This window comes from Myotis daubentonii, chromosome 12 (assembly GCF_963259705.1).
Source record: "Myotis daubentonii chromosome 12, mMyoDau2.1, whole genome shotgun sequence".
NCBI classification, from domain to species: Eukaryota; Metazoa; Chordata; class Mammalia; order Chiroptera; family Vespertilionidae; genus Myotis; species Myotis daubentonii.
Window position 1 is genome coordinate 75,859,874 of NC_081851.1, and position 23,421 is coordinate 75,883,294.

The 23,421-nt window shown below is 47.9% G+C and overlaps 1 protein-coding gene across 1 annotated transcript in view; it reads left to right on the forward strand.

Annotated features, from left to right (window-relative positions):
- The window catches only part of NBAS (NBAS subunit of NRZ tethering complex), a 203,367-nt gene that overhangs the window by 133,900 nt on the left and 46,046 nt on the right, over positions 1-23,421 (forward strand). The window contains exons 36-42 of the mRNA XM_059660511.1: positions 1,720-1,887; positions 3,878-3,991; positions 4,309-4,432; positions 7,208-7,284; positions 7,851-7,988; positions 15,438-15,667; positions 16,204-16,314. Coding sequence (XP_059516494.1) covers positions 1,720-1,887; positions 3,878-3,991; positions 4,309-4,432; positions 7,208-7,284; positions 7,851-7,988; positions 15,438-15,667; positions 16,204-16,314 — 962 coding nt within the window. The remainder of the gene's footprint in view (positions 1-1,719; positions 1,888-3,877; positions 3,992-4,308; positions 4,433-7,207; positions 7,285-7,850; positions 7,989-15,437; positions 15,668-16,203; positions 16,315-23,421) is intronic.

The window sequence follows — 23,421 nt, forward strand, 5'->3', positions numbered from 1 at the left end:
CGGCAGTTCTCATTAGGGGATCTCTCACAGAAAGCCTTTTATCACAGACCTTCCTGCGTGTGAGGATTTCGCTTATCTTCCAGAGCAAACTTTTACGTTTCATATGTTTTAAATTGCCTTTCTTTATTTTATATTTATTAAAATATTTAATATTTAAAATATTTATATTAAATTTAAATTCTTTATTGTTTAAAGTTAAATTTCCTCTCTTGAGTTAGCCACCATGTGTAAAGTTTGGGTTCATTTGGTGAAATAGAGTAGATGCTTTTACAGCCTGCATTATTTGACATTTTTCGATAGATTTGATTTTCCTGTGCATGAAGTGGTGTTCTGTTTAAGTGCCCCATTTCTTACCGTGTTTATATGTTTAGTTCTACTCTTGGGTTAGTTGATGACATTCAAATCATTCGGCACGCCTTCTCAATTAAGAAGATTCTGACGATGAGCAGGAATGGAAAGTGTGACATGAAATCTTATTTGAATAACACTCAGCTACCGCAAACATTAACATGTTAGGCTTTAGAAAATGTGTCTTCAAACATTTAGATAGAGCAGTGACCCCGGACTTCTTACATGTCCACAGATGCAGAGGACACATCAGGATGTTCGCACACTCAGAGCACATGGTAATGAATAACCATTGTCCCTGCCCTTGAAAAGCTGTTGTCTAGTCAGGAAGGCAAACAGACAAACAAAAAACATTTGCACTATCAATATATTATGGTAATGTCTTAAAGGGTCCCTGCAGTGCTCTGAGCGCAGAGGATGGGGTGGTACGCTGTCTCACCAGGATTTACAGCAAAACTATTCTGTCAGGGAAAAACACTTTGTGACCTTGGAGTAGCAAAGATTTCTTAAATAGGATAAAAAATATTAATCATAAAGTGACAAAATGATAAATTGGACAAATTTAGAATTTAAGAACTTCTATTAATCAAAGACACCATTAAGACAATGAAAAGATAATCTGCAGAATAGCAGAAAATATTCACAATTCATATACCTAACAAGAGATGTGTACCCAGAATATAAAAAGAAACCTTACGAATGAATAAGAAAGACCGACCACCCACAGAAGCATGGGCAAAATACAAGAGCAGACATTGCACAAGAAAGGAAACTCAGCCGGCCAGCGAAGGCATGGGCAGGTGTTCACTCCGTTAGCCGCTGGAGAGGGAGCCCCCAGGTGTCAAAACCCTGCAAAGCACAGGGGCCCATTGCTGGCCAGACCTGGTCAGAAAGAGGAGACGCTGAGGGCTGGCGGCCTGTGGGCAGCACAACTTGTCTGACCTGTAGCTTGTTCTTGTGTCTCATGATATTCTAACACCTACTCTGCAGTGGCAGTGTAAGACTTAGCATTGTTTGAGTGAACAGTTCATTAATCTAAATAGTAAACACTTTACAATGTCTTGTCAAAGAAACAAGCATGAGGGTATCTCCTTGGCGGGATATTCCATTGGTAAAAAATCAAGAACCCATTTGTACCTCCTCAGTGTTTCTGAAAGGGATCATCTGATGAATGCACTATGAAGTTGTTTCCTTTTGTTTTCTTTGGTGAGTGAGGAGCAGTAGGCCAGTAGTGCTTGCTTTCACGTGATTGTGTTATAGCAGAGATGGATTTTCCAGTTTATCTGTCTTCATGCCCTATCATTCTAAGGAGCCACCTCATCACTCTCTGTTCTCATGACAACGCGCCTCTCGGCTCCTTCTCCCTCACAGGATGCAGCCGGCGCTCCGGGCAGCAGCTCAGCGGACCTGCTCCACTGGACCACGGCCACCACCATGAAAGTCCTTTCCAACACCACCACCACCACCAGGGCGGTGCTGCAGGCCGTCAGCGACGGGCAGTGGTGGAGGAAGTCCTTGACGTACCTCCGGCCCCTTCAGGCAAGCACGGCTGCTTTCTAAACCCACTGCGCGGGCTCTGCCGACTCATGCACCCTGCTCGCGTGGCTTCCACTGTCACTACAGTCCTGTCTTCCCCAGATTGTTCAGATCATCTCTTAGGAAATCCGGGCCTCTGGTCAGATGGGCGATGAGTGATTTACTTTTTAGAATGTAGTGTCCTCCATGGAGTACTTGCAAATACGTTCAGGCGTTTTCTGTGTCTCAGGTACTGTGCTGGTCCCTGGGGGTGGGGAAGCACTTGGTCTAATTCCTGTCCCCTGAGGAACCTATAGAACGCAACAAATAAAGCAACAGACCAAATATTTGTGTGCTAGTGCAGTGGCGGGGTATGGAGTGCGGTGAGGACCAGCAAGGTGTGTGCGAACAGTGAGTGATATTGGGGAGTGGAGTTCTGACTTCGAAGGGAAGTCAGGTGTCTCCGGAGAGCAGGAGGAGTACAAAGCCCTCTGCGAGGGAAGGTGCTGGACATCTTTGTAGAAAAGAAAGGAGGCCAGTGTAGGGTGAGCAGGGTGGACCGCGGGAAAGACAATAGCTGAGATCAGAGAGAGCGGGGAGGCTCGAGCGGGCTGTGATGAGGACCACGGCTGGGCCCACAGGTTTTGTTCTGAGTGCGATGGGAAGCTGCGGGAGGATTCAGGCAACACAGTGTGTGATCCAGCTGGACTTTTACTAAGATCCTGTGACGGCCGTGTCGGCAGCTGGCAGGAGAGAGTCAGGAGCAGCGGAGACGGACCTCTGTTGCGGTGCTCCAGCGGGGCGTGGTGCTGGCTGGGGCCAGGGTCTCCAGGGAGGAGGCGGGAAGTGGCTGGCTTAGCGGGGAGGGTGTGGACCTGCTGAGGGTCTGGGTGTGGGGTGCACAGGGAAGAGGAGAATGCAGGATGATAGCCCGGACAGTTGGATACGTGAAGGTACATACCGTGGACTAAGAGACTGTGTGCCTGACTGGTGTGAGTCGGTAGCGCTCTCATTGTTGCAGGTATCACACTGGGTTATGATTCCGGTTGCTGCGCTGTCTCACCTGTTGCACCTTTCCAGGGTGTATGTCTTAGGTAAAGTGTTAGCGTTGTGCCCGCTGTCTAGTTTTTGTTATGTGTCCCTTGTAAGTGTTACCATCATTGGCAGCGGGCGGCGTCACTGCGTCCCTCGGCTGTGCTTGGCGTAGAGTAGGTGCTCAGTACACGGGAGGGCGGGCGATGCCTTTCCTTGCCCTTCCAGGGAGGAGCTGTACAGTTGATTTGACGAAAGCAAAACAGAAGTGTAATTACGGGAGGAGAGATGCTGAAGTGCTGGCTAATGAGGAATGCTGATGGCCAGGCGGACAGGCGCTGTGGCTGGGGTTGAGGAGGAGATGGAGACTGGAAGGGGCATGGCTTTATCTGCCTCCATGGGGCCCGGGACGGGAGGGGGCTCTCAGTGGGCGGACAGCATGGACAGGAGCCTAGAATGGGAGAAAGCGTGGAGGTGGGGTGCGTTCAGCAGGCCAGTGTGGGGGGAGCGAAGAGCTAGCCTTTCATGTCAGCTCACATTTACTCACTTAAATGTTATCCTACATAGTTTAGACTTGACACTGTTGGCTGTTTGCATTGTTCAAGGCTACGAAAGGTTTTCTGAGCCGGGGAGCAACACGCACGAAATGATGTTTTAGGAAGCTTATTCCGACGAGTGTGGAAAGCTTGCTATAGGTGTAATAGCGGTCGCTTCCGTGTTCCTGACTGACTGATGTCAGAGTGACCAGGACACTCGGAGGCGCTGCAGGGCCCCCCGAGTTGGTGATTATTCCTCCAGCTCTGCTGGCGTCGGTGTGGCGCTGACACACTCTCTTTAGATCACACAAAGCACTTTGATTGCTACTCCTGAAACCCTCCCCCTCCCTCCCTCCCTCCCTCCCTCCCTGCCTCCCTGCCTCCATTCCCCCGCACCCCAGCTCTCTTTTGTTTTATCTACCGTTTTTTCACTTTGTTCTATTTAGGGGCAAGAATTTGGTGATGCGTATCGAAGCGGAACCATAGCCAATGAAGGTCTAGAAAGACAAGGCTGCCACCCTTTCTATGAGTCTGTCCTCTCCAATCCCTTTGTCGCAGAGGTAAGGACAGCACGCCTAAGCACATCACTGTGCCGGTCGCACTGCTGTGGGCATCACAGTATAAACAAAAATGGACATTTTCCTGAGAATTAACTTCTGTGGCTTCCTTCTTAATCATGTTATTCACTGGTTTTCTGTGATTTGTTTTTTGTGCATAACATATTATGAGATTAAAATAATTTTACACAAAATATGCATTAGTAAGTGAGAAGTCATCCTTCCAGTCACCAGCAGATATAAAATCTTGCAATTGTGTTTTCTAAGAATGTCTTCATAGAAAAGGACCCCCTACCCCATGGCATTCTTCCTTTGTCCAGTCCCAGGTGACCTACGGCACCTACCAGCATGTCCCCGTGGAGAGCTTTGCGGAAGTGCTGCTGCGAACTGGCAAGCTGGCCGAGACGAAAACTGAAGGGGAGGAGGTGTTCCCCACGACAGAAGGTACGCGCCTCAGATTAGGAGGACGGTAAATAAATCCGAATGAATGAGTTAGGAAAAACGGTGCCACACTTTTCAGTAATCCTGAATGGCTTAACCTGACATCATCATTCATTTATTTAAGACATTTATTACCTTCTATTCTTCGGCTACTTATAATATTGAAGACTTTAAAGGATACATATGATAGAATTCCTATTTTAAGCTGCTAATTATGCAAAGTGATTCTTATAGTGAACGGTACAAAGTAACCAATAAATATTTCTTTCTCCTCTTGTGTGTTAATAACTCGTATTTGCTTCATTACATATAGATATGGATTTCATCTTCAGAATTTTCTGTGTGGTGGCATATCTTTCCACGTAGAGATTTTTTAAAAATAATTAAAAATAATATATTCAAGTTTACCAAAGACACTTATCCATTTGTTCCTAAATACGTTGTTATCAATAATTCTAATGTCTGAAATAGATGTCTTTGACTATTTGAGATTACCAAATATTTGTCAGAAACTCAGCACAATTGAAGAGTTATAGAGGATAAATGACCCAAATTAAAAATTTTAAAAATGTGATTCTTGACTTGGGTTCAGAAGTAGGTTATAATGTAAATTACACTTCCCAGCATGATCTGACTTTTCAGATTTTTTAATAAAGTTGAAGAAAAGGTTTTTATGAGAACTAGCTGAAGAAAATTGTTCATTACTTATTTAGCTAAATGAATGATTTAATGGCTAATGATTCCCGAATCGATAACATGAGCAGCGTTCCTCTGTGAATTCAGTCCTGGAATGGAATGGATCATAGACTGCTTTCCAGGGCACTCATTCTGCAGTTAGTGCTTGCAGGCCCAGGCCGAGGTCTCACCTGGTTTGGGCTGGAGAACTATTTTAGAAAATTGCACTCAAGGATTGATAACCAACATTGCAAATTAAATTAAATTCATATGCACTGCTAACTGTAGGGCAGGCCTCTTTAAACATATACGTATACATATACATATACATATACATATACATACACACACACACACACACACACACACACACACACACACATATATATCTTAATGTAACATCACTGTGACTTAGTCTATAGCCAGCATGCCATCTGGGGGGTCCCAGCGAGACCCTGGGGGATTGTCTACATCAGATCCTACTTATAATTTTGTCAAGTGTTTCTTCCAGTGACTTTCACATTCAAAGACTGAGACTCTTCCTGGAGGTGGGGTTTGCGTTCTATTTTGCAAGACTCTTTGGGCGTCACTGAGGGCTGCCGAGGAAGTGTTGATGCCTGGGTGGAGTGGGGCCACTCGCCTCACTCCCCATGGGTTTCCTGCAAGCACCCAGCTGTTAGCTAGCAGGGGCTGTGGGCTGGGCACTTGGTGGTGGAGATCAGGCGGCTGTGGTCCAGTTGTGGGAGGAAAAGTTGTCATGAGGCAAGTTCAGCAACACTTGTGTTAGGGATTAGGGAAGAGAGAGAAGCCCTTTCCTCTCACCCTGGGGGCACATGGGTGGTGGTGTACTTGACACCAGCCATTTTCCCAGTCTCGGAGTGGGAGGTCCTGAGCTGTGTGTGGCCGGAAAACCAGTGTGTGAGTGCTGGAGACAGGCAGGCACACCCGGGCCAGAGGGCCTGCCAGGAAAGCCGTTTGGGAAGGAAGTGACCGACAGGGAGCTTGAGCGTTTGACAGTTCTCAGAGGGGATCTTCCGTCTTCTCTTCCCCTGCATTTTGCTATGAACACTTTCAAATGTGCATAAAGTTGGGACAGTTCTACAGTGAACTCCCGCATACCTTCCATCCAGATTCGCCAGTTACCATTGTACTGGACTCTTCAGCCCACCACCAGACTCGCTGCCCGGCTGTCAGCTAAGCTCGGATTATACAGCGGCCTAACTTCTAGTCCGAGTGAGACACAATTAGGCAGGGAAATCTGGAAAAATATCATGTGGTCTGCTTCTGAGGTCAGATGTCACTTGCTCTGGATCGTGCAGTGTTCCTCGCCATCAGCCGGCCAGGAGGACCTGTGTTCTCTAAACACGGCTCACCTTGTGACTGCATGGGGCTCCCTGCGCTCGCTCCTCCGTCCGAGTGAGCGGCCTGGGTCCTTGTTCACACCCCTGCTCAGGACACAGACGGTGTTGGCAGCCTATGCACCTTCATTAGAGCTGTGACATTTGCCTGTTGTCACTTACATTTTTGTGTAGCAAAGCTGTTAATGGTCGGGATGTTTTACGATATCGTATAATCAAAGCAAGTGGCTGCTGTTCTTTGTGGGCTGTGATGAAGAGGGGTGTTCCTGGCAGGAACAAAGCCATGTCATCATCATGGTAGTAATCAAAGGTTTGTCCTGGATTTGTACTCAGAAAGATATTTTGTTGCTCTGATCATTAGTACATATAAGGCCACCTTCCCCATTAGCTGCCACTGATAAACATAATTTTATAGCATGGCCCGGGCCTTTAAAATCAAAGGATTTGCTTTAAGGAACCATCCTCTTTGATCTATTTGCACTCAGACTTTGCAGCTACACCAACAGGACTTCCTTGTGTCTGAATAACAAACAGCACCGTTTGTCTGAGTTAAGGCAAGTGACCATTTGACATGGTTTCACGTGTCTGTATTTAGATGGGGCTGCGTAGACTTTCACTAAGTGTCTCAGGGAGTCCTCTGAGCCAGTTGTCTGTTGAAAACGTATGGTACTGAAGACATGATACTCAGTAACTACACATGTCGTACGGATCCTCAAGTAAACTAATGCATTTCCCCCGTGTTCAGTTCTCTTGCAACTAGCAAGCGACGCGTTACCCAGTGACATGACCTTGGCTCTCGCTTACCTCCTGGCCCTCCCGCAGGTAAGTTTACCCTTTCTAGCAAGAAGGACCTAGAAGTGGATTAATTAAAGAGCTACTGCTCATGGGAATTGCTTGTTTTACATGAACACTGTACATTGTAGAGAGTAAATCCTACAATGTTAGCCGGAATGCTGATTTTAAATCTGGCTTTGCATGCATAGGGTCTGCCTTTATCGTGCCTCCTGAATTTTAATGTTGTCATATCAAGGTGAGAGCGAGTTGATGTGATGGGAACTTTGAGTCAAAATTCTGCAGTTGCCGAAACCGGTTTGGCTCAGTGGATAGAGCGTCGGCCTGCGGACTGAAAGGTCCCAGGTTCGATTCCGGTCAAGGGCATGTACCTTGGTTGCAGGCACATCCCCAGTGGGGGGTGTGCAGGAGGCAGCTGGTTGATGTTTCTCTCTCATCGATGTTTCTAACTCTCTATCTCTCTCCTTTCCTCTCTGTAAAAACTCAATAAAATATATTTTAAAAAAAAAATTCTGCAGTGATGACTAGCGAGGTCATGGTTTATGGTGGCCTTGATTTCCTTTCAGCTGAGTTCACGCCATCACGTTCCCTCCTAGGTGTTAGACGCCAACCAGTGCTTTGAAAAGCAGTCCCACTCGGCTCTGTCTCTCCACCTGGCAGCGTATTACTACAGCCTGCAGATCTATGCCCGGCTGGCTCCGTGCTTCCGGGACAGGTGCCATCCTCTTTACAGGGTGAGTCCTCATGGTTTCTGCCTTTAAAAATAATATATATTTTTATTGATTTCAGGGAGAAAGGGAGAGGGAGAGAGAGAGAAACATCAATGATGAGAGAGAATCGTTGATAGGCTGTCTCCTGCACGCCCCATACTGGGAATCGAGCCCGTAACCCAGGCATGTGCCCTGACCGGGAATCAAACTGTGACCTCCTGGTTCATGGGTCATTGCTCAACTCCTGAGCCACGGCGGTTCCTGCCTTCTCCTGAGCAGAGGTACAGTTGTTCCACAATAGTTAAAGCCTGTGTTTACCGCTTTGGAGGTACCATCTGCTCTGCCCCCAGAATGCGTTCCAAGTGGCTGACAGCCTTTGTTCTTCCCGGGCATCTGTAAGAGGTAGTTTCTCATGTTTACTGTGAATGCTGAGTCTCCTCCCAGCTTTTCTGCCATTTGCTTTATTTTACAAAGGTCTTAGGAAAGGCCAAAGTAGCAGGAGAGGCGGAATGAAGAATTGGCTTTTTAATGCACTGCCCAAAGGGAAGGTGGTCTGTCTAGTGAAGGAGGCAGGCAGTGCAGTTCTATGAGGAGTGCTCACTTTTATTTTTAAGCCGTAAACATGAGCGTAGCCGTTGTCCAGATGAAATGTTGAAACATATTCTGCCTACTTGCCACCAACCTTTGGACGACTTGTATGTTAATTGCTGAGCGAAAGCACAATTGTCAGCACTGGAAATGATCTACTTTTTGCACTGGATCATTTAAAGAGAATTACCACTTTAAGAATAAATAGATAGCCCTGGGCAGTTTGGCGCAGTGGATAGAACATTGGCCTGCAGACTGAAAGGTCTCAGGTTCGATTCCTGGTCGAGGGCATGTACTTCAGTTGCAGGCTCAATCCCTGGCCCTGACCTGGCCTGTGCGGGGGGCAGCCAATTGATGTGTCTCTCTCACATCAATGTTTCTCTCTCTCTGTCTCTCCCCTTCCCTTGTACTAGCTCTAAAAAAAAAATCAATAGAAAAATATCCTCGGGTGAGGATTAACAAAAAACCCCAAAACAAAACAAAATAATAAATAAACAAAATAGATCAGAATTTTCCATCCACCATGCACACAAATCCAAGGTTCAGATTTTATGAAGGCAGGACTTTCTTTCCCCTGGCCCAAAGCAGACTGGAGAAGTCATTTCACACGTGTGCCCAAGGTCTTGCTGCCTCAGAACCTAGGCACCTGTCAGTATGAAAACATCCCATTCGCGGCAGCACCGTGGCTCTGATTCATCGGTTTTCCTGGCAAGAGGAGAGTGTCGGGAGCATCCACAGTGCAGGTTCGTCTCCCAGGGCGGCGTCCTCACGGGCAGGTGTGTGTGGTTCTGACATAGTTTCATTGTGATGACCTTTGGCCAAGAAACAGGAATGTTTTCTTTTTAGCCTCATGATATAAGATATTTATTTTGGGAATTCCAACCTTTTTATTTATTTTTTGATAGCTACTGCTTTGTACAGTTACTTTATTCCATACTCTGGTCATTTTCCTTTGTCTGGTTTTTATATCTCAGGCGTATTTTCATGTGAAATATGAACTAGATTAAAAATTGATGAACAGTTCATTAGTACATATGTAATAATCAAATTACATGCATGTGCTTTTATCAGGTATGTATCAGGTGACTGCTTTGTGTCAGGCAGTGTTTAGGTCCTGGGAGAGCAGCAGGGAGCTGCGTGTATAAAAGCCCTCGTCCTTCCAGGACTGACACTCTATCGGGGACGGCGCACCATGAACAGAATCAGTAAATAAAATATATACTGAGTTAAATGGTGATAGGAGCTATGGAAACAAGCAGCCAAGGGTAAGAGTGTGTGTGTGTGTATGTGTGTGTGTGTGCGTGTGCGTGCGCGCGCGTATGCCTGTCTGAGGAGTGCAGCTTAAACATGGTCAGCAAAGACCTGAGTTCAGAAGGTAGCCTTTGAGTAGAGACAAGACGAGAGCAGCACCAGCTCTGTTTCAGGAGAAGCCGGAACTCTGGGTGTGGACCAGGGTGATCTCTGGCAGGCAGGCCTGGTGGGCCATTTCCGGGAGGTAGGGGTGGGGTGCCTCACCCTGACCCCTGAGTCCAGTGTCAACTGCATGTGACAGGAAAGGCCTCAGTGAACGGGCCGCTCCGCCTCCCCGCAGCCATGATCCTGACACCAGCTCTCCTGAAGTTCATGTTCAACTGTTCAGAGTTAAAGTTTCTCTGAAGTTAGCCCCCTGTCACCCCTCCAGGCCCGTCTGGAATGCCTCCTCCTCCCACTGTCAGCAGGTGAGGGTGAGGCTTGAGCTCAGTGGAGCCCTGGTTGGCAGCCTCCTCTGCTCCCAGCAGACACCCTTTGGAGCAGTTCCTGTCCGGCACCGTGAGGTGCTGTCTGCTCCCCACGTGCTCTTGCCGAAGGCAGGAGCCCACCTCCCCACTCCCAGGTCCCCCCTGCAGCTGCTCGGGGTCTGTGGGCCTGTGCGGAAGGTGGAGGGCTGTCTTCGGCTGCAGTTTCGCAGTTGGAGGGCGGGTCTTGGGTTTGAAGGAACCCTCCTGGCACAATAACTGATGTGTAGGTACAGCTGAGTTTCCCATCGATACCTAATGGCTCATTATTTGGGTCTTTTCAGCATCTTCCTGTGCATAAAACAGCACCGCTGAGTGTGCAATTAAATGTGGCTAGCTCCTGATGAATCATCGTGGAAATTGAAATGAGCGTGGTTCCCATTGTTGCCTGCACATAATAGTGCTCTGCGAAGCATCGCTTGCTCTCGGCCCGACTGGATGCCATTGCTGTAGCCTTTCCACCCCCGCCGTTCTGTGCTGCGGGGATGATAATTTCGGCAGATTACGAGGTTTGAGTATAAGCATCGATATAATTGGGTGCGTTTTTTCTGAGAAAAGGCCCGTGCCTCTTGACAGAAGCAGCGTCCTGAGCCCCCAGCACGGGCTCCGGGACCTCGGCGGCTCTCTGGGTGACCTTCCGAGCAGCCCGCGCCGCCGCCGTTGTGCTGTGTAGTGATACAGAGGGGTGACTGGCAGGGGCTCAGTTGGAGAAACATTTGTCTTCTGGTATTTGTCCTGGTTAACTTGGTCTTAGGTTCAAAACACAAGGCGCACATGGCCAAGAGACTCAAGCGGTGCAAATGGGGTACCGTGCAAAGTCAGGGTTTCCCTCTGTGTCTGCCAGAAGTAGTTGGTGGAGAGCTGTGTCCGTTTGACAGTTTTTATATGAATCTGAGTGTGCCAAATACATTGTTCTGTTCGGTGTTTTCACAAAGATATTACGTTTGTAATTATTATAAATGCATCCTGAAGTGTGATCTTTTCTAGCATTCTTGTGAAAAAGTTTCAGAAGATAAAATCATAATAATGGAAGCATATTCTCTAGTCTTGTATTCTGGAGAAGCAAACCCAGCCGGGCCGAAATGCAAAGCGTTGAGGTAGACTGTTTCTACAATGTGCTGTGCTTTGTTTAAAGCTACTTGATTGAAAGTACCGAGTATAAAATTATCTCAAGCAAATAAGAGCCCTAGAGGGGAAGCACACCACCTGTTTAAAACTCTCCCCGCAATAATGCCCAGGAATGGAGACCATAAACCAGAATGGATTGATTACCTCTAACTAGCGAGCAGGAGATTAAGTCATGGAGCATTCTGTTGTCATGAATATTTATGAATCTTTCGTTGTTACAGGGACTTGACCATATTCTGTAAAGAAATCATATTTTATTCACCCACTCCCCCCCCGAAGAACTGCATTGCCAAGTGTTGGAAAAGTAATAGAATAATTTAACTCCATGCACTTTCATTTTTAAATTCGGATGCCTTTTGATGCAATTCGTTTTTGCAGCCGTGGCGTGTGCAGCCTCCCTTTGAATACCGACCGTGGGTGGTTTTGAAGCCCCTGTCAGGTCCTTCCGAGCTTGTCAGACCCACGATGATGCGTTGCATTTGGTGGGAAACGGAGAGGTTTGAATGTGTTCTGCGCAGAAGCAGTGACTTCGGTGCGAGGCCAGGAGGTTGGAGTCCTTCCTTCCCGCAGGGCTGCGGCTGTGATGCTGAAGTGTGGGTTGGCATCTGTGCAGCAGGCATGGCGGCCTCAGTGGGCATCGCGGAGCTGGTAGGAGGGTGTCTGTGCAGCAGGCATGGCAGCCTCCAGTGGGCATCGTGGAGCTGGTAGGAGGGTGTCTGTGCAGCAGGCATGGCAGCCTCCAGTGGGAATTGTAATGTTCGCTTGGAGTGAATTAATGTATATATGAGGTGAAGTGTTGGGGTGAGTTGGGGGTGCTTTGGAGTATTTTGAGAGAAATTGTGATAAACCCAGGTGTAGAATTCTTATTAAAATACTAGAGGCCTGATGCATGAAAATTCATGCAAGAGTAGGTCTTCCTTCCCCTGGCTGCTGGCACCGACTTCCTTTTGGCACCCAGGACCCGGGCTTCCCTCCTCTGGCCTCCCACAGGCACCCGGGACCCGGGCTGGCTTCCCTCCAGCCCCGGCTTGGTCAGGAAGGACATCTGGAATGATGTCCAGAAGACATCTGCTCTAATTAACGTATTACCCTTTTATTATTATAGTTTGGAAGTAAGCATGGACACTCAAGTTCCCTGAGGAAGGGATAGGAAGTGGTGATCATGTCAAGGAAACGGTTTGTGTAGAGAACTAGAGCTGACCACATCCCATCCACTCGGTCTCATAATCTCTGTAGGGCTCCGGACAGGAGGAATTGCTCCAGCGTCACTAATGGAAAACGTGAGGCTCTGAACGTGAGGCAGGGACCATGATCCGGGCTCTTTGACCCCAGTCCCCATGTTTAGTTTCCCATAACTAATTGTCCCCTTTCTTGGAAGACTTTGTGAGTTGCCTCTTCTCATTGGTATTCTGTTTTAACACAAAATGTGGACGTATTGAAAACCTTCTGTACACTTAGCACCTCCTTATGATCCACAAACGTGGAGACACTCAGAAACCCATCATCAAGGAATTAGCAGGATGCCCCTCGTGCCCCCACTTTACGAGGGTACAATTTTAAAAGGAGGCGCCTGCATATCAAGGGATTGAACAGGAAGTGGTATTCTTGCCCATGATTCTAAAATTCTCTGTTACTGCTGAAGAGGAAACAACAAAGGAATTAGAAACAGCTCAAATCAAATATCCAGTTGAACACCTACCTCTGAGTGTCCTCTGTGGTCACGTGTCTTTACACCGTGTGAGTGTGTGCAGGAGGGGAGAGAGGAAGGTCAGGGCACTCGGCTGTGCTGTGGAGTGAAGTGTCAGCCCGTCCCTGAAGTCGGTCGTCGGCCACAGGACTCTAAGGCCAGGCCTCACCTACCCTTGGCGGGAGCTCTTCTCCGCACTGGCCCCACCCAGGCCCTCCCCTGCCTACAGATATGACGGGATGGTTCCGGGGGGCTTTGTGCTTGGAGTCACAGCCCCACCTGCCACTTGCCCAGAATGGCGTCAGGCCTCCTGCCCGCCGCCTCATGCCTCTGTAAAACAGGGTACCAGCAGGCACCTGGCCCCCAGGACGGCTAGCACTGAATGAGGTTCAGCTCACGCTGCCTAGCACTGTGCCTGTTCCAGCCTGAAGATGGAAGTAGTCGGTGTTTGCTCTTAAATTTTTCTTAGGAAAGTGAACGAATGTAGTGTACAATGAATAGGAAATAGAAATTATGTGCAGGGGGGCTGGACTGTTTCCGCTTGTTAAAGGAGAAGAGGGAAGTAGTTTAAGCTGCGTAGGACTTTACTGACTATAATTTGTTGATCTGAAATTGTATTTCTAACAAAGAAATTGGTCCTGAATATTTGTTGAACTAGTTGCACACGGGTTTGTAGCGGACTTTGGAGAATTGGTTTCCAAAGCCAGGCCTTTTGACTGAAGACGCCCCCACCCCCTGCCACCCCACCCCCATCTTTGAGAGTAGGACTCAGTGTCTGCCTAGAGGTTGGGGAGAATTCTAATGTTGCCTTTTCTCAAATCCACCTGTTGGAACCCAGGATTTCTTTAACTGGCTTTTATCGGTACCCCCAGGTTCTTCCTTAACAGGGTCAAGAGGGAGAACAGCAGGCTAGGTTTGTAATATGGACTTGGCATTGACAAATTCCCGTGTAGCTCAAAATAATGGCCTACACATTAGAACTGCTGACAGCTTCCTATAATTTGGTACATGTCTGAGACACAAAGGCAGATTCTGGAGTTTTTCCTAATTTGCTTATATTAAAATATGTACTGTGTTTTCCCAGAAATTGGGAGTGATTGAGTTAATGTTCACGTCACCAGTCTCCCAGAGTAATTTTAAAATCATGGCTGAGCTGCTGTTGCTTCGTTGACACCCAAACCAACGTTAATATAAATAAATGTGCCCAGTTAACCACATATTTTTCTTCCCGTCAGCTGTCAGAGTTGGGTTTGTTCTGTTTGAGTAATTTCCCATTGTTAGAGCAGCTGCTGGGGATTGTAGAAGAGCATCCCATGGAGCCCCAAGTCGAGCAGAGGAGAAACTGGTTGGGCGCCTTCTTCGGCAGCGGGAGTGTTGGTGATTCTAGGCCAGTGATGGCGAACCTTTTGAGCTCGGCGTGTCAGCATTTTGAAAAACCCTAACTTAACTCTGGTGCCGTGTCGCATATAGAAATTTTTTGATATTTGCAACCATAGTAAAGCAAAGACTTATATTTTTGATATTTATTTTATATACTTAAATGCCATTTAACAAAGAAAAATCAACCAAAAAAATGAGTTCGCGTGTCACCTCTGACACGCGTGTCATAGGTTCGCTATCACTGGTCTAGGAAGAGGATGTTTCCCCAGCGCAGCCCTGGAGAGGACACTTCCCCTCGTTGCCGGGTGTTATCAGTGGCCACTGAGCTTCAGCCTTGTCCCTGAGAGCACGCAGAGGCCCCGGGAAAGCTGGTCCAGGGGCCCTGAGGACGGAGACCACTTCCAGGACGAATGATCCATGGTCGGTAATGGGGACACAGCCGTTGTAGGTGATGGTAGTTGAAAAGGCAGGAATATATTACTTATGGTAGCTCTAAGACAAGATGGAAGAGGAGCCGAGCAGGAGCTGAGGGACCTGCTTGCACTCGGTCCTGTGCCCTCTGTGGTCTGCAGACTGTGCCCTCTGCGGCTATCTTCTCTGGGCCCCGTGAGCCTCGGTTTAGTGCCAGCGGCAGGTGCCCGGTAGACACGCCTTCTTCCTATAATTTTAAAAAATATATATTTTTATTGATTTCAGAGAGGAAGGGAGAGGGAGAGAGAGAGAGAATCATCAATGATGAGAGAGAATCACTGATCGGCTGCTTCCTGCACGCCCCACACTGGGGATCGAGCCCACACCCTGGGCCTGTGCCCTGACCAGGAATCAAACCGTGACCTCCTGGTTCATAGGTCAACACTCAGCTGCTGAGCCACTCCTGCCGGGCTTCCTGTAACTTGTTGTTGTTGTTACTCACAGGCTGACCCCAAAGAGCTAATCACGACGGTCACCAGGCACGTGACTCGACATGGCCATGAAGCCTGGCCCGAGGACCTGGCCTCGCTGACGGAGCAGTTGCACTACTACAACGAGCGGCTCCTGGACTTCACGCAGGCGCAGCTGCTCCGGGGCCTGCGGAAGGGGGTGGATGTGCAGCGGTTCACCGCAGATGACCAGTACAAGAGGGAGACCATCCTGGGCCTGGCGGAGTAAGGGACCCTTCTGTCTCAGAAAGGGGGGACTTGAAGGTCACAGAGCAGGTTGAGTCGGCAGGGCTCCTGATCACCGTCCTTTGTGTTGACTTTCAGGGTTGCTCCAGACAGGGCTTCCCCTCTCTCATCCCATCACAGGAGGGGGGTGTGCTCCCCCAGTGGGAAAGGGCTGTCCTGTGGCTTGTAGGATGGTTAGCAGCCTCCCTGACCTCTACCCACTGGCATGCCAACAGCATTCTCCTCCCCTTCCCCCATCGTGACAATCAAGAATGCCTGCAGTCAAGTCACATAGCCCCTGAAGGACAGATCGCCCTCGGCTGAGAGCCATAGACAGTCGCAAGGCACCACAGTGAGAGTGAGAGTGAGAGAGGGGCAGTTAAATCCTAGGAAGTGCTTTCCCTGAACTACACGGAGCGTCTGAGTAAGGACTGCTCCCCTCCCAGCCGGAGAGCAGTCCCGATGGGCCTTTTCTGTGCTGCTCGAGGTGACGTGTTTCTCTCTCCTTCCCCGCTGCCGGCCGCCAACTCGTGAAGGACCCTGGAGGAGGATGTCTACGGGGTCGCTCTGTCTCTGGCGCAGCGCTACGGCGTCTCCTGCTGGGAGGTGTACATGACCCACCTGGAGTTCTTGTTCAGCGACAGTGGGTAAGCGCACAGTCCGTGCCGAAGTTCATGTCCGTGCCTGTCTTTTCCGTCTATTCTAGGAGAATCGTGGGTGTAAAGTAGAATCTCACTGTTTCTTCTCAACTACAGTAGCCCAGTGTCCTTGTACATTCTTATTCATCTGGGACACACCAGTATGCTAAGAATCGCCTGTTCATTTTTGTTTTTCAGTAAAAATAGTCCTGAGTTAGAGACTTTAACCTTCGTTCATTTATTCAAAGGTTTTTATTGAGACTCTATTTTGTACTAAGAACTAGATATGGGGTTACTATAATGAACAAAAGCAGGCATTATCCCAACTGTCTTGGAACTTGTAGTCTAGTGTGGGGGACAGATTGTAATGGAATAGCACCTTAAGCAGATGTGAACTCAAATCTGTGGAGACACCCTGTAAGAGAGCCCACAGAGCCCCACCCATGTCGCTCAGTGGTTGAGCATCGACCCAGGAACCAGGAGGTCACGGTCCCATCCCTGGTCAGGGCCCAGGCCCAGGTTGCGGGCTCGATCCCCGTGTGGAGCATGCAGGAGGCAGCTGATCAGTGATTCTCACCATTGATGTTTCTATCTCTCCCTCCCTCTCCCTTCCTCTCTAAAATCAATAAAAAAATAGATTTTTTTAAAAAGAGAGAGCCCAAATTGGGGATTTGCCATTGTCAGGGAAGGCTTTCCTAAGGAAATAACTCTTGAGCTGAGACATAAATACCGAGTTGAAATTAACTGCACTGCAAGGAGAGCAGGAATCATTTTCTAGGGGGACAGAACAGGCAAGTGCATAACCTGCTTGACAGGAAGGAGTGCGATGTGTCTGAGAGCCCGGCAGGTGGACAGTGTGGGCGAGCCCCTGAGAGTCGGGGAGCCGGTGTGGGATGGGACTGGGGAGCAGCCTGGAAGCCAGACCCGCAGCAGGATGCAGGCCCCTCAGGGCTGGGCTCTCCCCTAGCGCAATAGGAAGCTGTTAGAGGACCTGGTAAAGGAACAGGAGTCATGGGTGCAGCTTACATTTCAAAAGGTCACTGTAGTTACTATACCGAGGAAGGATTTCAGGGAGGCCAGGGTAGGGATATGCCGACCAATGACGGAGCTGTTATCGTGACAGACTGTGTGACATGCTGGGAGTAGGGTTTTGAAAGTACGGAAGGAGGTGAGAATAGGTTTCAGAGATGTCTAGGGGGTGAACTAGATAGTGCTCAATACATTGATTAGTAAACATCAACTAGATATGGCGGTGAGTGGAAAGGGAGAGGTTAGGGTCTGCCTGTTGGATGGTGAAAAGCTTAGAACTTAGCATCGTTCATTTTTGTTAATTATTTGAAAGTTTAGCATCCAAATTTTAAGTGTTTATGAAATTGCTACATGGGTGATAGTATCATCTACAATAAATACTGAACTGAACTAATCAGTTTTGATGCACAGTAATATGTTTAAATACATGTTTCTTATGATGTGTGTGTGTGTGTGCGCGCGCGCGCACATTTAAAAATACCTTGGCATTTTATTAAACATCCTTTCATTGAATGTTACATAAAAGGTGCCATATGTGTACAAACAGGATGCTTCCCTGGTCTCTTAATATATTACAAATTATCAGGCATTAAATAACATGCGAGACTGTTCAGGGTGGCCATTAGACTGATTGCAGTGATGATGCAGCCGCCATCGACTACAGGAGTGGGAGATCGATCATTGCCTCCTGGCGCCGTGCTTGTGAGTGACAAACACAAACACCCTCCTGATTAGCCAGTGGAGTTTGGTGCTCCCCAGCCGTTTGCCTTGCTATGCAATCTAACTTGCTAGCACAGGTATTAGAATCAGCCTTGTTAATACAATAGAAACGGCCCAGCATTTATTTGTCGAGTCAATACTAATGGGAAGTTAATAGGTCAGAGTCACAAGAAAATTGATGCTATTTGCCTTAGGTTTAGTTCTACTGTTTCTTTCAAAAGACTCCCGCCCCCAAAAGTTGATTTTTCTTAATTTTACATTCTCCTTCCTCTTGATTGAATTTGGAGCTAGGCCCTGGGTCAGCGCATGGACACATGTGCGCACTCAGATGGGTTCGGGGGAAGCAGCCTCACACAATAGAGTGTAAGTCTTCATTCACGTGGCTGGCCACTTCCTCACTGTGCCTCTCCAGCTTGTGTCCCTGCCCGAGGCAATTCAGTTCTCTCAAACTCATTTCCCGTGGTCTTGAGTCCGGTGTGATGAAAAGGAAGAGGCTTCGTCGTAGAAATCAAACCCCCAGGACCTGACACGTGATTCGTGCTTAATTAATGGCAGCTGTTCCTGGAATTTCCCTTCTGCAGAAGGAGAATTCTCATAAACACCCACATTGAGTTCCGTTTGTTATTGTTCTTTATTTTTTCTCTTTTTATTTCTTTTTTTTCTTAAACTGCTGTGATGGCTTTGTGGCCACATGGCAGACGCTGGCTTGCTCAGCCTCTTGGTTCTACTGGGGCGAGTTCAGCTCCCCGACGGAGGCTGACCTATCACCATTGCCAGTTTAGCAGCCAACCCCATCACTGGGCTGCTGTGGACACGTCTGTGGCGCTTAGAGACAATGTTAGCTGCCAGTATACATGTGGCCTCGTGGTGAGGGCGTGGGCTTTGGAGTGAGACCACAGTTCCCACATCTGCCCGTAACCCCAACTGCAGCACTGAGCATCGTCTCATCCCCAAGCCACAGTTTCCTCAGTTATCAGGACTGGTATGGGGAACGTCCGGCCCATGGGCCATATAAGGCCCTCGAAATCATGTGGTCTGGCCCTGGGAATAAAATTCAGGCCCAGGAAAAATCCAAGTTAGCATAGGAAGGTTGAATGTAGATATTCGGGTCACAGGTCTCACATGGTTGCTAAAATTGGGCTGCGTATTTGGTTTAGATCTTCCTTTTGGCCTACAGGGAAAAGAGAACCATGGTTATGATTTGTGTTGTGCATAAGACAAAACCTACCAGTCCTGAAAACGGAAGCTAATTACCGCCTTTACCAAAATGGAAGCGATTCCGTCCATGTACCTGCAGCCTTCCTTTTCATGCCGTGATCCTTCAGGCCCCTCTCACCCAGCAAAGGCTCCTGGCAGTGGAACAGAACATCTGCAGGACCCGTTTTAGTGTTTCCGTCCAGGGAAAGTGCTCAGGCTTTGAGTCCTGCTCACCTGCGTTCACACCCTGGCTCTGACCTGCTCAGGTGAAGCAGGCCAGATGTGCAGGTCTGTCCTGGGGGCACTGTTAAATATTTTTGTTAAAGAGATAATATGAGACTCTATAAACCAGTCAGAATTGACATTTTATGAGAAATTACAGGCTTCAGGGTCAGGGTTGTCCTATGGCGGAGGAGACGCAGCCTGTTCTCGTGGCTGTCCTTGTCACCACTGTTCATACCAAACGCTCCGAGAGGGCCCACCGACTCTTCCTGCGACAGGAAATCACTGAGACACTCATTTGTGATCCTCAGCAGCTGTCTAGGTGCCTTGAAAGTTAAATTCTGTCTTTTGTTTCACAAACACACATGTTCAAAATGCTGGCAAATGGAACAATGCCATGATGGTTTGCCCACTTTTCCCTGCATAGCCACACGGTCAGCTGCCAGGTGGCCTCACGAAAACAGACATGCCCCATCAGCTTCATTCCCAGGCCATGGTGGGTGAGTGTCTGCCTAATTTCCCGCAGGTCAGAGTCCTCGAAACTGAGAGGGTAGACTTGTCTCTCTCCGCAGGAATTGGTGGAGGCCTGTTCACCCTCCATCGAGGTTATTAATTTGGATTCATAGAGCTTCCAACTCTTAGGATTTGACTTTGGGGAAATGCCTAGAAGTGACTGCATCTGAATGGTGAACCCCTCTCCAGCCCTTCCCAGCAGCCCTGTCCCTCTCCCTGTCTCCTTTCGCCCTCCTCTCCCCTCCTAAGTGCTCCTTTCCTCAGCTAATGGAACCGAATTATCACTCCATCTCAGCCTGGGTGAAGACATAATGCATTTAAATAAACTTGTTTTCCTACATGAATATGAGGCCTTTCAGCACATGCTGTTCTTGAATTACGTTTTTGGATGATTGACAGCTTGAAGCCATCACAGAACATGCTGACCGTGGACTTAGCACTAACCATTTATTCCTTGTGCTTTGAGTACAACTACTGCTGATTTCTTCCCGCAGTTAATCTCTGAAAGTTAAGTATGCATTATATAAATGTATAAGCTGCTGTTGGAGCTAAATCTTGGTTCAAGAAAAAGCCTTAAACAGTTTCTAAGGGTGATCATTAATTTGATGAGTGAAAAATCCCCGGCGGTTTCCTGGTATTTCTTCCTACTCTTGAATGTGGGCTCTTTGGAATTGTTTTCTAAGTAGAGATTTCATTTCTTTTTCCAAAGGGAAGATCACAGCTTCTTTCAGGGGAAGCTGTTGAATGGGTTATTGATTGCTGGCATCTATAGAAGATCTTAGCACGTTGTAATTTACTGAAGAGGGAGGTGCTGGTATTTATCATGTGTCAGGAAAGGTATTCCAGTATCTCTCTTGACAAGATAATTAGGTAAAATTGCACATCAGGCAAACTGAATTGTGGGCGCAGAAGAATACGTGGGTGGGCGAGAAAGTAAAGTTGATTGAGAGAGACGGTGTTCAGAATCAAGTCGAACACAAAGGAAGTCAAACTGTTGTGGTTTAGTCACTGTCCGTCCACTTTGTGGATGAGTCTGTCTTGAATGCTTGTCTCCGAGGGTCGTTAGGAATGCAGTGTGACAGGAAAACTCGGAGACTACTGCTCTTGGAGAGAGAGCAAAGGCCGGTGTTACACAAAGAATCTGCTTTTGAAATGGTTGTGACGCGGGCACAAGGCCTTATCAGTCCACGGCTGCGTGGCGATAAGGTGAACAAAGCCACACGAGTCCAGGCCGATCTGACGCCGTCTTAGGAGTCACTTAACCCCTCTGATCGCTCGCCTGTTGGTTGGTAGGTACTTAGATGTAACCGGCCCAGCAGCCAGCACAGTGAGTGCAAGCCTTTCCCTTCTCCATTGGGCATGTGGTTCTGCCTGCAAAGCTCCATCGAAACAACTCATCTCGGTGGTGTGACGTGGGGCGGTATTTACTGCTTCACACCATTGTGTTCAGACTTCACTCTGCAAATTATGAAGGGAATCAAAATCTGAGTCGCTTTCATATTCTGTGTACACAGTGGCTTTCTCAGATGATACTGTGTATTTTGCATAGTGAGAGTGTCAAGAATTTTTTCTGATCTGCCACCCACTACCCTCACCGTGTCTTGTATAGGCCTGTGCTTTCTTGTCTGGAAACTTTGTCCCTGTTATTTTCACTCCATTCCTTTCTCTGGTGCCAACTCAGGTGCTTCTGTCACTAAACCTTCTTTTATCATTGATAGCGACTGTTTTTCAAGTTAAAGCTTGAGTGGCCCTGCTCTTGATTGGAATATAATTGCATGCATTTGTCAGCCCATCCTCTTATTTAGCATTGTTGTTCAGTTCTGAGTGTTTATAACAACTAGGTTTGCAGACTGCTGGGTGAGAGCTTGATGGAAATCTTTGCGCCCGCCCAGTGTGGAGAACACCCAGGGTTTGTGCATCCACCCGTCTGTGTGGCACGGGCGTTGAATGTGTCCTGTGTTCCACACACTGGTGCTCAGCACTGAGAAACTAAAGATAAAGGAGATATGGAATCATCTTTGCCATCAAGTGGTGCACCACCTAGCGAGGGGACAGACTCGGTCGGACACAGTTAAAGAGTCTGAGTCCCGGATGGAAGGCTGTCAGAGGAGACAGAGAGGGAGATCTTTAAGACCAGGGACATTGTGTAGCTCAGGATATTTTTGTAAATGTTTGAATCGCGTCTTAATGGAAAAATAGCATTTCTCTTGAAGTGAAAGGTCAAAGAGCATTTTTAAATTACCTGCTATTTGGACTTTATAGTTTGGAGCTGTCATCCTAAGTGTCCCTACTACTCATAAAAATTTTAAGACATAATTTGTGTTCACTTTATCTGTATAAGCCAAAAACTCGTGTTGGCACTTTCTGAAGGTGGGAATTCCAGTAAAAAGGGAGTCATGTTTCCCGGGAATTGCTCTGAAACCAGGTGCAACCTGACTTCGCGAGGTACTGTCGGAGTCTCGCTCACTGCGCCAGGCACTGCCCCGGGGGGGCGGCCTGCTGCCTCACCGACCTGGGCATGGGACCCACACGGCTGGGCTCTGGGCTCTGGGCTCTGGGCTCTGTGCTCTGTGCTCTGTGCTCTGTGCTCTGGGCTCTGTGCTCTGTGCTCTGTGCTCAGGGCTCTGGGCTCTGGGCTCTGTGCTCTGTGCTCTGGGCGGGAGAAACACAAGACCAGCATTAAGCCCTCCTCTCACCCCCAAAATACACATTGATCAGCCAAACACAGCTCCTTAACATTTTTTTCTGACAGTTTAACACTAGAGAACATTTTTATTATATTGTAAAGACATCTAAGTCAAGATGAAAATAATAAGATGTGTTTTTATTTAAGTGGCATTCCTAACTACAGCTAATTCAAGTGAAAGCGAAAATACCTATTCTTGCTGATTTTAATTGTATTTGAGCATTGTATCAAATTTGGCTCTATCCAGTATCAAGATAAGGCTCTTGGATGTCATATTTAGGCCTAAAAGTTGGGGTTGTTTTCACCCCTCACGGCTTCCTAAGTCCCTGAAATAATAAGGTTGTTTACATTTCTGTAATGAAGCTCTGATTTTACATTTGTCTTGTGACATGAATAAATAATGCCTAGTGGCAGCCGGCAGATCTGGGTTCATTTCCTGGCTGGTAAGCATTGGGCACCTCTCCCAACTGCAGGCATGTGAATAATGCCTGCGGGGATGCTGTAGACCCGCGGGAGAGCACATGAACATCGCATTGAGCAATAGAGGCATCCAACACGCCTGTTTTCCTTTATAAAAACCACCTGCATCTTGGTGCTCACCGTCTCTGATTAGGCAGGAGGAAGGGGCTTGTAAGAAGTAGCCTTTCCTTTCCACTGGTGTGGCTCCAGGGTTGAGCGTCGATCTCTGAACCAGGAGGTCACGGTTCAATACCTGGTCAGGCCACATGCCCAGGTTGTGGGCTCGATCC